General features: G+C 45.7%; 1 protein-coding gene across 4 annotated transcripts in view; it reads left to right on the top strand.

The window, feature by feature from the left end:
* Positions 1-13938, top strand: part of ALPK2 (alpha kinase 2) — a 100267-nt gene that overhangs the window by 75757 nt on the left and 10572 nt on the right. The window contains exons 3-9 of one of the 4 annotated variants that reach the window (XR_014795324.1): positions 93-240; positions 1380-1502; positions 1607-1642; positions 3590-3864; positions 5227-5315; positions 8488-8705; positions 12838-12886. Coding sequence is in view for 2 of the 4 variants with exons in the window: in XM_084887733.1 (XP_084743859.1) it covers positions 93-240; positions 1375-1502; positions 1607-1642; positions 3590-3864; positions 5227-5315; positions 8488-8705; positions 12838-12886 (943 nt within the window). In the remaining 2 variants the exon portion in view is untranslated. Of the gene's footprint in view, positions 1-92; positions 241-1374; positions 1503-1606; positions 1643-3589; positions 3865-5226; positions 5316-8487; positions 8706-12837; positions 12887-13938 lie in introns of all 4 variants that reach the window. The other 3 variants (XM_084887733.1, XR_014795323.1, XM_084887732.1) reach the window with 3 other exon arrangements.

Raw genomic sequence — 13938 nt, 5'->3', positions numbered from 1 at the left:
TGTTGTGAGAATTAAGCGAGATGAGATGAGAAAGTCTTTTGCCCACTTTGCAACTGTTATAAGAATGCTGACCTGCTGATCTCTCATTCTAGCTCCAGTATTACTGAAAAAAATCCAAGCTGAGATGTTTCCTGACCACTCTGGAAATGTAAGATTAAGCTGCCAGTTTGCAGAAATTCACGAAGATTCTACCATCTGGTGGACAAAAGATTCAATTTCAATTGCCCAAGTGCAGAGAAGGTGCGGTATTTGCTCCTGGATACTTTCCATAATTGTTGCTTATACCACAACATAGTTCTAAAATACAATAATAATATAATAAAATAATACAGTATAAGAAGTAAAAGGGGAACTTGAAGTAGAAATTCCACATCCATAGTGTCCAAGAAATGTAAGTAATGGAAGACAGGTGTCTGGACAGGGTGGTGGGTTCTTGCCCTGGCTCTACCACCATTGAGTTCCATGGCCTTTCATTACGTTTAAAAATGTAATTTAAATTTTTTAATTAAAATTTTAAATTCTAGTTTTTAGAATCATTACATTTAGGAAACCACGTCAAATTATCTCCTAGTCTAAGGCTCTGTGATCCCAGGATTTAAGAGCTGTCTTCTGTATGTCTGTGAAGTCTGCTGTTTTCTGTTTCCCAAATTCCCATTAACCTGACAAAGGTCAAACAGTGAAGAAGGTGAAGCAAACGGAAAAGACAGTTCATGCAGTTGCAGAAAAGTAGCTGCTTTTGAGGGGTCTTTACTGTTTATAAATGACTCATGGATGAGAGCTCTTTCAAATAGTGTACTCCCATCCATCCATCCATCCATCCATCCATCTATCCAACTACCTATCCACCAGCCAACATTAGACTGTTCTGAAAATTACATGAAATAGACCTTTAAGTGATTAGCACAATACCTGGCACATACCAAGAACTCCATACACATTAGCTATTATCTTCATCCTCACCATTTTCACCAGTTTTTCTTCTCCCGTATTGTATCGGGGTTTATATTTGGATTTAAAGTTTTCAGGTTTCCTTCAAGCACAAGTCATATGGATTAGTAATGGAACTGAGGTGAATTCTGATCTGAAGTTCAGATGAGCTCCCAGAATTCAGAATTCTTGTTCTTTGCTTTATTAATAACAGTCCACCCTCCCAAGTGTTGCTGTGCATTAATATTGCATAGGGGAGTGAGAGTGTTAAAGCAAAGTTGTACTGATCATCCCCTACAAGTGAATTAATGATTTAAATGGCGTATCACGGTCTTGTCCTTTAGCCAACTTGTAGGCTGAAAACATTAGGCCTGAGGAACATTAGTGTATCAGAAAATGCAATCTCAGAGTGATGACAGGTGCCAATGTTAATGTGCCCCACTTCAGTGCAGGAGACAACTCCATTGTGTCCTTGACCATCATCCAAGCCAGTCAGAAGGACCAGGGCCTCTATCACTGCTGCATCAAGAACAGTTATGGAAAAGTGACAGCTGAATTTAACCTCACCACTGAAGGTAAACCTCAGCTTTTCAAGTTCAAATAAATGAGAACCCCTAGCGTCTACCAGTTAAGAGTGTTCATTTGTACTGAAGGCATTCTGTTCTGTCTCTTCTTCCAGTTCTCAAACAACTGTCCAGTCACCAGGACATTAAAGGTAAGCTGATCTGACTGGGATGTCAGGGAAGTGGGCCCACCATAAAGCATGAAGTAGCTTCTGGCGTCAATGGTAGAGGCAATATTCCCATGGACCCTTCTAACCAAACAAGAGAGAACTCAGGAATGACTGAGAAATGAATGAAATTCATGAGCCATTTCAACCTGACTGTTGGGCCAATTATAAGTTCTCTGCGTTATGAATATCCAGAAGCATATCATTTATGACAAGAGATCAGATTGTAGGGGGTGGTTGCTGGGAACATGTGGAGGGGAGTTTGGGATTAGACTTTTCTCTTTAAGCATCAGACTAGCATTCAGCCATCTGTATGGGGTTGTTCAGCCTCTGGCACTATGTGACACGTTTTGTTTCTTTAATGTTCTTTCCACTTTGACTAGCTGAGCAGATTCCCAGAGAGAGCCAGGTATCTAGGAGAAAACTCCAGTCACTGCATCACAATGAAAATAAAAGCTGGGTGGTCAGGCTGTCCATTGGCACTTGCGCACAGCTGGTGTAGCCACCACCCAGCAGCTCTCCTGAACACTCACATTGCTCCTGGGTTACCCACTGAGTACAGTTTGGTGGAGTCCATACTTGTTGTAATTTTCTCTAATTCCTTTAAGGGCAAATTACCCATTCCCACACACGTGCCTACCCCCACCCAGTAGTGTGCTGGTAATTGTTAACAACAACATGGGGGACCTAAAATATATAGTTTTCCAATTTCTGTGGTGTAAATACTCTCACCACGGCCAATTTTAAACTTACAGTGTGACATCATGAGAATGTGTAGCCCACAGACAGCTCTTGGGGGCTGGAGGGAGCAGGTTAAGCACACCCCTCAGGCCCCCTCAACCCATGTTACCATGGCTCTTGGCAGAGTGTAGGACCCTTGGTCATGCCTTGGAGAAATAGGAATGAAACTTTCATCATTAAATTGATTTTGCATCTTAAAGATTTTCCTCATGTGCTGATTTGTAAAGCAAATACTTGAAATCTTTGTGAAAACAAGACAGTAAAGGCAATTAAGATACAGTAACATTCAGTACGTGAAAGGCAAAGAGGTGGGACCTCAACTTCAAAATGCTTTAGCAAATATTGTGGTATTTATCCAAAACAGCAAACTTAGATACAAACTCTTCAAAAACCCACTCAAATGCTAACTACCTGTCTTTACTATGTACTGCACTCGTGGTATAATTTTGAATTCTTCCCCTGCTTCCACTCCTATCTCTCCACGAGTCAAAATTCACAAGAGAATGCCCTTTCTTCTGACCTTTTGGAAACAGCATGACCTTTAGAAGAAAGCTTTTTCATCAGCTTCTTAACATTGGTTGGCTGTTACACGCCAGATACTTGCTATGATCTCAATATTTTAGGTTCGTTTCTCTAGGTCTGTACTAGCCAGAAATAGACCCTAGTGGGGATGAGCTGCTGGTCACATGGTGGAAATAGCACACCTGTTGTAGCCCTTAAATTCCAACCACAGGTTTTGGTCAAGACATCACCTTCACCAACTTCTCCTGAGACTGGCAGTTCCAGTTTCAGTGACTCACTGGGCTGTGAGCCACACTTGTCCTCTCCCTCCCCTGGCACTTTCTGATGAAGGCACTTCAAATAATTGTCACTTTTTTTATTTGGAGGGATCTCTCTCACTAAACATTCCACTAATTAAATTCTCTAGAGGAAGAACAAATAACATTTTGAAAGTTTATTAATTAGTTTATTACTCTAATTAATAAACTAATAAAACTAAGCTGGGATGCCCTGGCTTGTGTAGCTCAACTGGATGGAGCGTCGTCTTGTACGCCACATAGGGACAATGACAAGTGTGACCAATAGAACCTAGAAGGGAAACCACACTTACCTCCCAACCGAGGCAGAGCTCAAAGCTAAGATGGGGAGATGGGCATTGAGGAGGATGACTAAATTGGAGCTACGTTTTAGGATGTGAAGAGATCGAGTTCAGCCAACTTATCTTCAGAGAAGACTTCCTCCGGGACAGCTACTTCGGGGACCGCCTGCGAGGTCAGATCGCCACAGAGGAGCTGCACTTCGGAGAAGGTGTCCACCGCAAAGCCTTCCGCAGCAAAGTGATGCAGGGCCTCATGCCCATCTTCCAGCCCGGCCACACCTGCGTGCTCAAGGTGCACAATGCCGTTGCCTATGGGACCAGAAACAACGACGAGCTTGTCCAGAGGAACTACAACCTCGCTGCCCAGGTGGGTCCACCTGCCCTAACAGTGTCACTTAGGTGTGAGAGGGAACCTAATAATCAGACTCAGAATTGATGGGGGTCTCTAAGAGGGTGTTTTGCTCCCTTGGGGTGTGGTGTAAGGGAACCGCTGGATTAAGGCTGACTGCTGGGAATCATGGCCCAGTTCCCAGGAGTATTTTTTGGCCTTGTGCCCCATGGAACTCAGCCTATGTTTGGAGGCACCTCCCCAGTTCTGACCTGGGCTGAGGGCATTTCCAGGGAAGCCCCAGGAGATCTCTGAGGACTTGAATCTACTTGGACACAAGATGATATGGAAATGGGGGTCCCCTGCTATATTGGACACCAGGATCCCCAAAGACAGATGAAATCAAGTTGTTCCTGAATGTTTTGTTTTAGATGGAGGTGGGATATATTTAGAAGGATAGGGCAGAATCAGTTGTCTTATTACTTGCCTTCCTAAGTTGGTTTAATGTCAGCCCATAAGCTATAAAAGGAGAGCAACTTGAGTCTCTAGCTAAGTCCCCTCCTCTCTGTGCTCGTGAGTCACAGAGCTCCTGTTAGTTTATCTCCCTGCCTCCTCCTCCCCCTTTGGTCAATGTATTTCATTCTTGACACTAGCATTGGCCAAGCTTTTGGTAGTGTTGGGTCTAGCACTTCTACAAACTAGGTGCCCTTTAAAAAGTGTTACCTTCAAATGATTAGTTTAGACTTGGATCAATGTTTTGGGTGCTGTCAAGCATTAACCATCCATGATTCTCTGAGATGTGGCTCTGTCATGTGCGACTTGGTGCTCATGAAGGGAAGCCCCTCTTCTGTATTTAATTCTCCTCCAAACCCACCTTTCTTTTTTCTTTTCTTTCACTGAGCCTTCCTTCCAACTTAACGATCATCTCACCCAGTCATGGAAAATGCCCCAGCACCCAGACTCCCACTTAGAAATGCCTTATGGAGTGGAAAGCAGAACCCAATATACTTTTCCTATGCCAACAATCTTGTCAAGGTGTTCACTTTTTACAACTCCAATTATAGCTTTGAAGAAAACCTCAGATGGGGGAGCTCGTGGGAAACCAACCAGCAAGCCCCAAGGTTTATCTGACATCTTAGTTCAAGGATGAACTTCAGCCATGCAGTTTATAAATTTTATAAATCATGGACACATGGCCCCAGAGACCACTTGAGCTTCACCTGGATCATTCCTTCAGGTCTCAGAGCTCCTCTGCCAGCTCTAGGCTGCAATCATTGTGCCCCAATCAGGGGATGGGTTTGGGAATCCATTGGCTTTACAACATTAGGAAATTTGATTAGCTTTACCAAGCAACTCTCTGAATTTCCTCTAATTGCTTGCGTTTTCCATTGGGTGATATAGGAATGCTATGTCCAAAATACTGCCAGACATTACGCCAAGATCTACGCTGCTGAAGCACAGCCTCTGGAAGGCTTTGGAGAAGTGCCAGAGTAAGTGTTTCCTCTCTTGAATTTCCACCTCTGACTTGGGGATTTTGGGGGGAACCTGAAGGGACAAGAGGATTAGAAAGACCAGGAGGACAAGCATTTCAATTGGTCACTATCTGTAAGCTGTGATGGCACCGATGGCTGTGATCCTGTTCTTCATTGGGTCACCAGAGACTTCCAGAAAGATACTTGATAAATACTATTTAAATAAAAGTATGTGTGAATGGGTGGATGGAGAGAGGAATGAATTCAATACATGTATCTATCATGTTAAGTAGAAAAGAAAGGATATGTACTCTCATGAATATTGCATTCTCTAAACAATAAACAAATATAAGGGACCATAAGACTATTACAAAATGACTAGTCCAATGAAGAAAATAAAATATGGTGCTGTGTCCAGAAGAAGTGAATTGGGTGATCAAGATTATAGGAACACTAGAGGCCTGGTGCTCGAATTTGTGCACAGGTGGAGCCATCAGGCTGGGCTGGTGGGGAGAAGGGGCTGTGAGCAGTTGTCCAGCTGGTTCCATCCCCAATTGGGGGCCAATCAGGGCCCAGATCAGGCTGATTGGCTGCCACAGAGTGCGCCATAGCCACTGGTCATTCTGGTTGTTCTGCCATTCTGGTCACTGGGCTTTTATATATACAGATAATGCCCACTTCCTAGAATCCTACAGAGATAAATTGAACTGATTGCTTTTATTCACTCACTGACTAACTGTTTATACACCCAAGCAAATTTTGGTATCCACTGCTCTGAAGATGGATTAGGATGTTCACTATCCAAGCCCCCTTTCCTTCCTTTCCGTGGGAGAATTTGTGAACATGTGAATGGTGATAGTATATGGCAAAGTCCCTACAAAGGAAAGTGGTGATGGTTGTTTAGGATAGGGAAACGAAAAGATGTTTTTGGCTTTGGGGCAGAGAGAGTAAAGCAAGACTAAGAAGATAGTAACTAACAAACAGGAGATAAAACTTGAGACCTGGGATTGGCAAACTTTTCCTGTAAAGGGCCAGATAGGCTTTAGGTAGATACTTATGTAACAAATCCATGAGTTTTAAAATATAATAACAATTAATATAATTTTTGATATATATAGGTTTACTGCTGAGAAGAATGGAATTCTCTCTCTTTTTTTTTTTTTTAGTAAAATCTTGCTTACCTGGGGTTCAGAGTTAGTGTTTCCTATGACCAAATTGATTGGGAATGTTCATCTGTAAAACTCATTCTTAACTTTGGACTGGATTTGGCCTATAGGCAATGGCTTGTCAACCCCATTGTCCACATAGTTTCTTCTGCCGTAAGCAATAGGTAAAAGAGAAGAGTTATGTTGGGGAGTACTGTAATTTCAAGGTTAGGAAGAAATGAGGAACCAGCAAAGGAGACAGACAACAAGTAGCTAGGGAAGCAGGAGGAAACCAAGAGGAAGTATCCTTTGGATACTTTACAACATTAGGAAATTTGATTAGCTTTACCAAGCAACTCTCTTAATTGGATATGTACTCTCTGGAAGGAGAGTTTCTGGAAGGCATGGGAAGGTGTTTCAAAAAGAAGTGAGTCAAGTGTGACTGAGAACAAGTAAGAGGAGGGCAAGTAAAAGACCATTAGACTCAGCAACATGGTGCTCCCGGTGCCTGTGATGAAGCTTCTTCAGTGGGAGAGCCTCTGTGAGTGGGCTCAAGAGACATTGGAAGGGGAGGGATTGGAGACAGCTGAGTTTTGATGTAAGCTCTGAGTCAGTAGTTGAAGTAGACGGTGGGGTCTACATGCTCTGGAGAGAGTCTGCAGCATGTTGATATGCCATTGGGAGTGATGCTGTCGAGCAATATACTAGGCACCGATGGGAGAGATGCTTCATGCAGGAGCAAGAGGCTCATGCAGAAGAGGGAAGGAGGGGGGCAGCAGAGGATATGGGCACAGGCCTTGGGAAATGGGAATATGTGAGGTGGCAACTTCAGATGTTCTGCTCTTATTGATTGAGGTTTCACAATGGAACAGGAAGTAAGGGCATCAGCTGAGAGTAAGATTAGGGGGAAAGTTGTGGGTGGATAGAGGAGAGAGGAGCCAGTATGAAATAATCATCCAGGATGGAGTGACAGTGGATAGACTAGTGCTGGAAGATGCATTCAGGATCTGGTCTCTCTCCACTCTCAGCTGCCATCACTCCTCCCCAGCCTCCTCTCTGGACTCCCTGCTTCTGCCCTTGTCCTCACACAGTCCGTTTCACACAGAGTGGCAGAGCGATCCCTGTAACATAGAAGCTTGCTCATGTCACTCCTTTGCCCCAAACCCTTCAATAGTACAAAGAGCAGAGTTCAAATGGCCAACCAGACCCCCCAAGGGTGGCCTCCATTTCCTCCCTGTCCTCACTAATCTGCCACAGCCTCCTTCCCTGTTCACTGCACTGCAGCCACACTGGCTCCTCACTATTCTTCAAACACCTCAGCAATGCTCCCACCCCAGAGCCTTTTCCATTTGTTGTTCCTTCTACCTGGAAGGTTCTTCCCATGGATGTCCTCATGCCCCTCCACTCCACTTCCTACAGGTCTCTGCCCACATGTTCTTTATTAGCAAGGACTTCTCTGACCTCCCTAAATAAAACAGCAGCACCACCCCCACCCCTGGATCTCCTAGCTCACCTCCACTGCTTCGTTTTTTTCTCCTAGCATATAGCAACATGCATTTACTTACTTAATGTCTGTCTGCTCCATTTAAATGTAAGATCCATGAGAGCAGAGCCTGCTTTCTTTGCCACTATTTTCTGGAATAGAGTTTGGGAGTATCTGACACCTAGAAGCCACTGAATGAGTATTTGTTGATTTGTGGACAGGAAGGAAGGAAGGAAGGAAGGAAGGAAGGAAGGAAGGAAGGAAGGAAGGAAGATCAGAGGAAGGATGGAAGGCTGGATATACAATGGATGGAAGGATGGATGGATTCTAGTCATATAATCAATGGGGCCATTGAGATATGGCTATAATGAGTCATTCATTTCTACCTGAGCAATTAAACTCCATCCCAGGAGGAGTTTTTGACCAACTCTAAGGACAAATAAGAAACAGAAACTCACTCTTTTATTCATTGACTAATCACTGGGGATGGGAGGGGGGATTAGTCTAAATTTAGTGGAGCCCAGGCATTTATTATGTGTGCCCATGTTCTCACCCTTTCCAGGATCATTCCTATTTTTCTCATCCATCGGCCTGAGAACAACATCCCATATGCAACAGTGGAGGAGGAGCTGATTGGAGAATTTGTGAAGTATTCCATCAGGGATGGGAAGGAAATCAACTTCTCGAGAAGAGAATCGGAGGCGGGCCAGAAGTGTTGCACCTTCCAGCACTGGGTGTACCAGAAGACAGGCGGCGGCCTCCTGGTCACGGACATGCAGGGTGAGGAAGCAGCATGATCCGGTCTGGGGATTTGGGGGGCCTGGATGCCCCTGGGGATGGGGAGGGAAGGAGAAGGAGAAGGAGAGGTGTACTGGGTGCCTAAAGCCCCTGCAGCAGCAGAAGGTGTTACCAATGTCTCATCAGTCACAAGGTGGGACAGAGGAGCCTGCAATGACCAGCCAAATGGAGTCAGACAGTAAGTTTTAATAATTCATGCCAATAATGCCTTCCCATTACAACAGGAAACCAAGGATTGGCTTTATTGTTCTAACCTCAGCAGGCACAGATTCAGAAATATAGGTGACAATCCGGATGTGCCAAAAGTTAAGATGTAACCATTCGTTCTTATTAGGTGAAAGGGTCTTGCATAGTTACTTTAGATTTCAAGCTCCCCTAATGAAGTTGCAGCATGTTTTCCATTTCTACACACATTTTTAGGAATGCATTTGTGGTATGAAGTGGGGATGTCATAATTCATCTTTCCACATAAGCAGCCCTGAGACTAGTTGCAGTTTGGGGGTCCCCAAGACCACTGTCAGGTTCATTAATTTGCTGAAGGACCCACATACTCATGGTTATGGTTGATTACAGCCAAAGGATGCAGACTCGGATCAGCAAGGAAAGAGATGCATGGGGCAGAGCCCAGGATGAGCAGGCAGCAGTTCCCCGCTGTCCTCTCCTAGCGGAGCCCTGTGCCGGTGCTCACTCTCCAGCCATGGTGCGTGGCAACACACATGAGAGCTGCCAACCAGGGATGCTCACATGGGCCTGGGAGCTCAGAGGTCTTATTGGGGGTCCATCGAGTAGGCATGACTGACTGTCCATGAAACTGACCTCAGTATCTAGCCCAGGGGTCCTCAAACTTTTTAAAGTGGGGGCCAGATCACGGTCCCTCAGAGAGCTGGAGGGCCGGACTATATGAACTACTAATTCCTACTGTAACACCTCGGCTGCGCTCACTGCCCAAAAAACCTGGCGGGCTGGATCAGACTCCTCTGCGGGCCGCATGTGGCCCGCGGGCCGTAGTTTGAAGACCCCTGATAGCCTCTCCAGAGGTCAAGCTAATACCACATGGCCCAACGTACAAGGCAGGACATTCCAAGGGCTTAGAATTTACCCCATAGGAGTTGGATGAGGATTGGACCTTTGCTACAATTATTTGGGAGGGTATCCCGGTATACACTGGCAGGAAAGTGAAGTGTGACAGGGAAAGGGAGGGCAAGCAGTTACCACAGTGATTGCTGGGGAACTCTGGGAGCCTGTGCAGAACACACATGTCAGAATCTCATCACACCCAGGGAGTGATCCCCTGTAGGTACCAGTGGAAGGCTGCACCCGCACATGGGCAAGCCAAGCTGAGCAAATCAGGGTCCTGTGATAAGAGAAAGTTCTCAGGCAAAGCAATGCTGGTGGGTCAGTGCATGAAAGTGGTTAGCGTAAGGGCAGTGCATGGGGCATCGACAGCCCTGCCACAGGGGTTTCCTATTCCTTTCTTGCTTTCCAAATAATCATGCTCAGAAAAATCTGAATTCTAATCACATGCCTACTCAATGTCAGATATGGTTCTATACAAGGGTCCTGAGATCTAGCACTGGCGTGGTGGGAAAGCAAGGCTGCCCTGGGTCCCGCCCCTGCTCTTCCACTTGCTAGCTGTTAGCCTTGGCCCAATTGCTCCCCTCCCTATGCCTCAGTACTCTTCACATGGGGCTGCGGTGAAGATTAAATGAGAGCAAAATATTTAGTGAAGCAAGTGTTTCCTTCTTTTTAATTAAAAAAAAAATAACCATAGACATAAGAAATTGCAAAAATATCCAGAGAGGGCCCCATGCACCCTTCACCCAGCTTCGCCCAATACTAACATCGTACATGACTGTGGTGCATTATCGAAACCAGGAGACTGACATTGGCACAATCTGATTAGTAGACTACAGAGCTTCCTTGGATGTCAATAGTTTCTGTATGCACTCATTCTCTCCTATTATTTTTGTTTAATCTTTGAAATAATTCTGCAAAGAAGATATTGTGGTCCCCATTTTACAGATGATAACACAGAGGCCCAGAGGCAGTGATTTAATTGTCTGCTGTCACTCAGCTAATAGCCAGAGGGGCCCAAGACCTGAACTCATAATTTCTGACTCCAAACCCCAAGCGCTTTGCACTAACTCAAATTTGCAAATTGGCAAGAGATTTCTAAGTGTCAGAGGCTCCCCAGAGAGACTCCTCGAAGGCCAGCTGGGAAGGACAATGCTGCCGCCTTGCAGATGGGGCTGGTCTGCAAATTGAAGGCAGCCATGCCCGCTGCCTGTGAGAGACTCCCCGGCCACACACGCACAGATGGGGTCTCCGCAGACAGCCATCTATCCTAATTAGACGCTGCTGTGCCATCATTGATGCACCCCATCTCTTCTCCTTCAGAGTTCATTTTGCAGTAGATACAGTTCTTCTACTGAAAAGCAACCCCCTGGAGCCTCATGCATAGCTTGTTTGTTTCCAGGCGCCAGCAAACAGCCTCAGTGGAGATTGCCTCTCCTGGCAAATGAGGTGTGCGGTTTAATGCGGTGTTTCACAAGGCATTTATTTACCCTCTGCTGCTGCTGGGAACAGTATTTTATTTTATTTTATTTTATTGCTATCATCTTTATGGCACAAGATAGCACATCCATTCTCTAAACAATGTCCATCTTTTATAAATGTACCGAGACACTGGAATTAGCACAAAACAAACCCAAACTCAACCATTACCTTCTGAGACTCTTAAAAGCCAACCCCTCTCAGTTTGCATTTGCTTGCTGATGGGACTGAGGCGTGAACATGGTGCCTGGGATCTGGCCCCAGGATCTGCACCCTGGAGGCTTTAGGGCCCCTAAGAAACTGCCACCCCAAAGGCCCAAGAACTCAATTTCTGGAGGACAAACTCATATTGCTGCTTACTCCTTTCCTTCCATCAGAGACAAGTGGAAGATGACTATTATCCCCAACAGAGTTTTATCGCTGCACACTAGAATCTAAATTATCCTGCAGAGCCTTTCATAACCTCAATTGAATTGCTGGCAAAATATTAAAACAAGAGAGAGAGAAAGAGAGAGAGATTTCCAAAATCATATTACATTTTTCTAAACTGTAAGTGACAATAACTGTGAGAAGCAAGAAAAGGCAGTTCTCAAGTTCAAGGACCTTCTGCCAAATGACTTTAAATTTTTTAAATTTGTTTATTGAATTTTAGAAAGAAAGAGGGGGAGAGAGAGAGAGAGAAAAATGTTAATTTGTTGTTCTATTTCTTTATGCTCTCATTGGTTGTTTCTTATATGTGTCCTGACCGGGGATTGAACCTGCAACCTTGGCATATCAGGACAATGCTGCAATCAACTGAACTACCTGGCCAGGGCCCCATAGCTTTTAAAATTGTACTTCTGTGAACTAGAGCTGTGATTTTTTACTACAGCCTTCCATGAAACAAGGGGCTGAAAAGGGCTTTTGCAGTTTGGTGTCTTTTATTTTATTTTCTTAAAGCCCAGACCCTGTAATAAAAGCTATATGAGGTATTTCTACCTATGTTCTAGTTGTTAGCAGCTTTCAAAGAACAAGGTGGATTAATTGCCAACTGTGAAAGGGGCTTTTAAAACACTCCCGACTCACCCTGAGTGGGTGTCGAAGTCAGCTCACCGCAGAAAGGCAGGGCTGACAAATTGCCATCAGCTTGAACCTCAGGGTTGGCTTTGGCAGGACGCAGGCTCCTTTGTCCACAGCCCAGACCGGCATCTGTGCTGCCAGGCTCCTCCCTGAGCAGGTCGCCTGCTGGTGGAGGAGACAGCCATCCCAGCCTGGCTCACACAGGACCAGGCTCAGGACAGACAGACTTGTCGCTAGGCTGCAGTGGTGAGACTGAAGCAGAGGTCTGCTGAGTTGGAACAGGTGCCCCTCGCCACCAGCCTAGTGAGCCAGACTCCCCGAAACTGCTGCGTCAGAGGCCGGCCTTCCGGGCAGGGTCCCATACAGCTGATGCATGTGTGAGAGGCCCCGCGGATGGGCCCGGGGCCGTGTGTGTTATGCAGGAAAGGGCTGTCACTACCCCCCTGTCCTTTCGGAGCAGCCCGTGTAATACCAATTCTGTCTTTGCCCGCCCTTCCCGTAGGTGTAGGAATGAAGTTAACCGACGTTGGCATAGCAACATTGGCTAAAGGGTGAGTAGAATAAAAAATCGAGTGCATCTGATCCATCAACTCTGGGCTGCCAAATACCTCCTGCGCAGACAGTTCCATCGAGTTGGGCAAAGCAGATTTCTTATCCTGTGTTGACAAATGCCCTTGGGACGAATTCAATTCATTCCTTCACCGACATAAAACATCTATGGAGTTTGTCCTCCCAGGGAAACACAGCTGTGTCCTAACTTTGAAACAAATGAGAACTCTGCAAAGGAATGCCCTGCGGGTGATGCCTGCAGGCCTGGGATTTCTTTGAACTATGATGTCCCATTTTCTACATTTAATATCGTCACTATTAGAAGCATAAGTAGAAATATTTCTACCAAGTGCAGTATTCGTTTTGCGTATTTTTATGTATTTCCCCCCAAGTGCCCTTCAGGCAGCCCCCAGACTCCCCTGGAGATGGCGACTGGAGCAAATGACTCTGGAAGGGCTGTGACTGGTTGCCTGGCTGCTGTCGATGGTCCTGTTTGTCTTTGCATGGAGTGTACCCAAATGGCACTGCCACAGTGCTCTGGGGTACCTCCGGTGAACTGTGCCTGCTCGCTGCCTTGACCATGGCCAAGAAGGCAGGCTCTCTGTGGTTCTTGGTGAAAAGAGAGTTCTAGGTTGGAGCTGCCGTTGCCTTGCTCACAGCTGCCATTCCCAGACACTAAGACCATTTGTGAGGAGGAGGAAATAGAGGGTAAATGACTTTCAGAAGGGATGGCTTCTGTTTTAAAGTGTGTTATTACTGTTCAGGTATGGTCAGGAGACAGTTGCCATTGAAAAGGCAGTTGTTACTCACAGCTCCTTTACTCATAGGTCCCCAGAGGAGGGTCAGGCATTGTGGGGGTAGGGTGTTGGTGGTGGTGGTGGGGGGGAGACACAGAGCCAAAGCACCAGCCTCAGCCTCAGCCAAGGGGCACGAGTGAGGGGGAAATGTGGGCAAGACCTCTTGTTGTGGTTTCTGTGGGAAGGAATGGAGGAGCGGCCTTACACTAGTCTAGTTTGAACATTCTCAGTGAGCTCTGGGGTATAGGGGCTGTCCC

Source organism: Pipistrellus hanaki, assembly GCF_964339955.1.
Source record: "Pipistrellus hanaki genome assembly, chromosome: 6".
Taxonomy (NCBI): Eukaryota; Metazoa; Chordata; class Mammalia; order Chiroptera; family Vespertilionidae; genus Pipistrellus; species Pipistrellus hanaki.
Note: the sequence above shows the minus strand (reverse complement) of the source record. Positions and strands in the feature narration are given on the sequence as shown.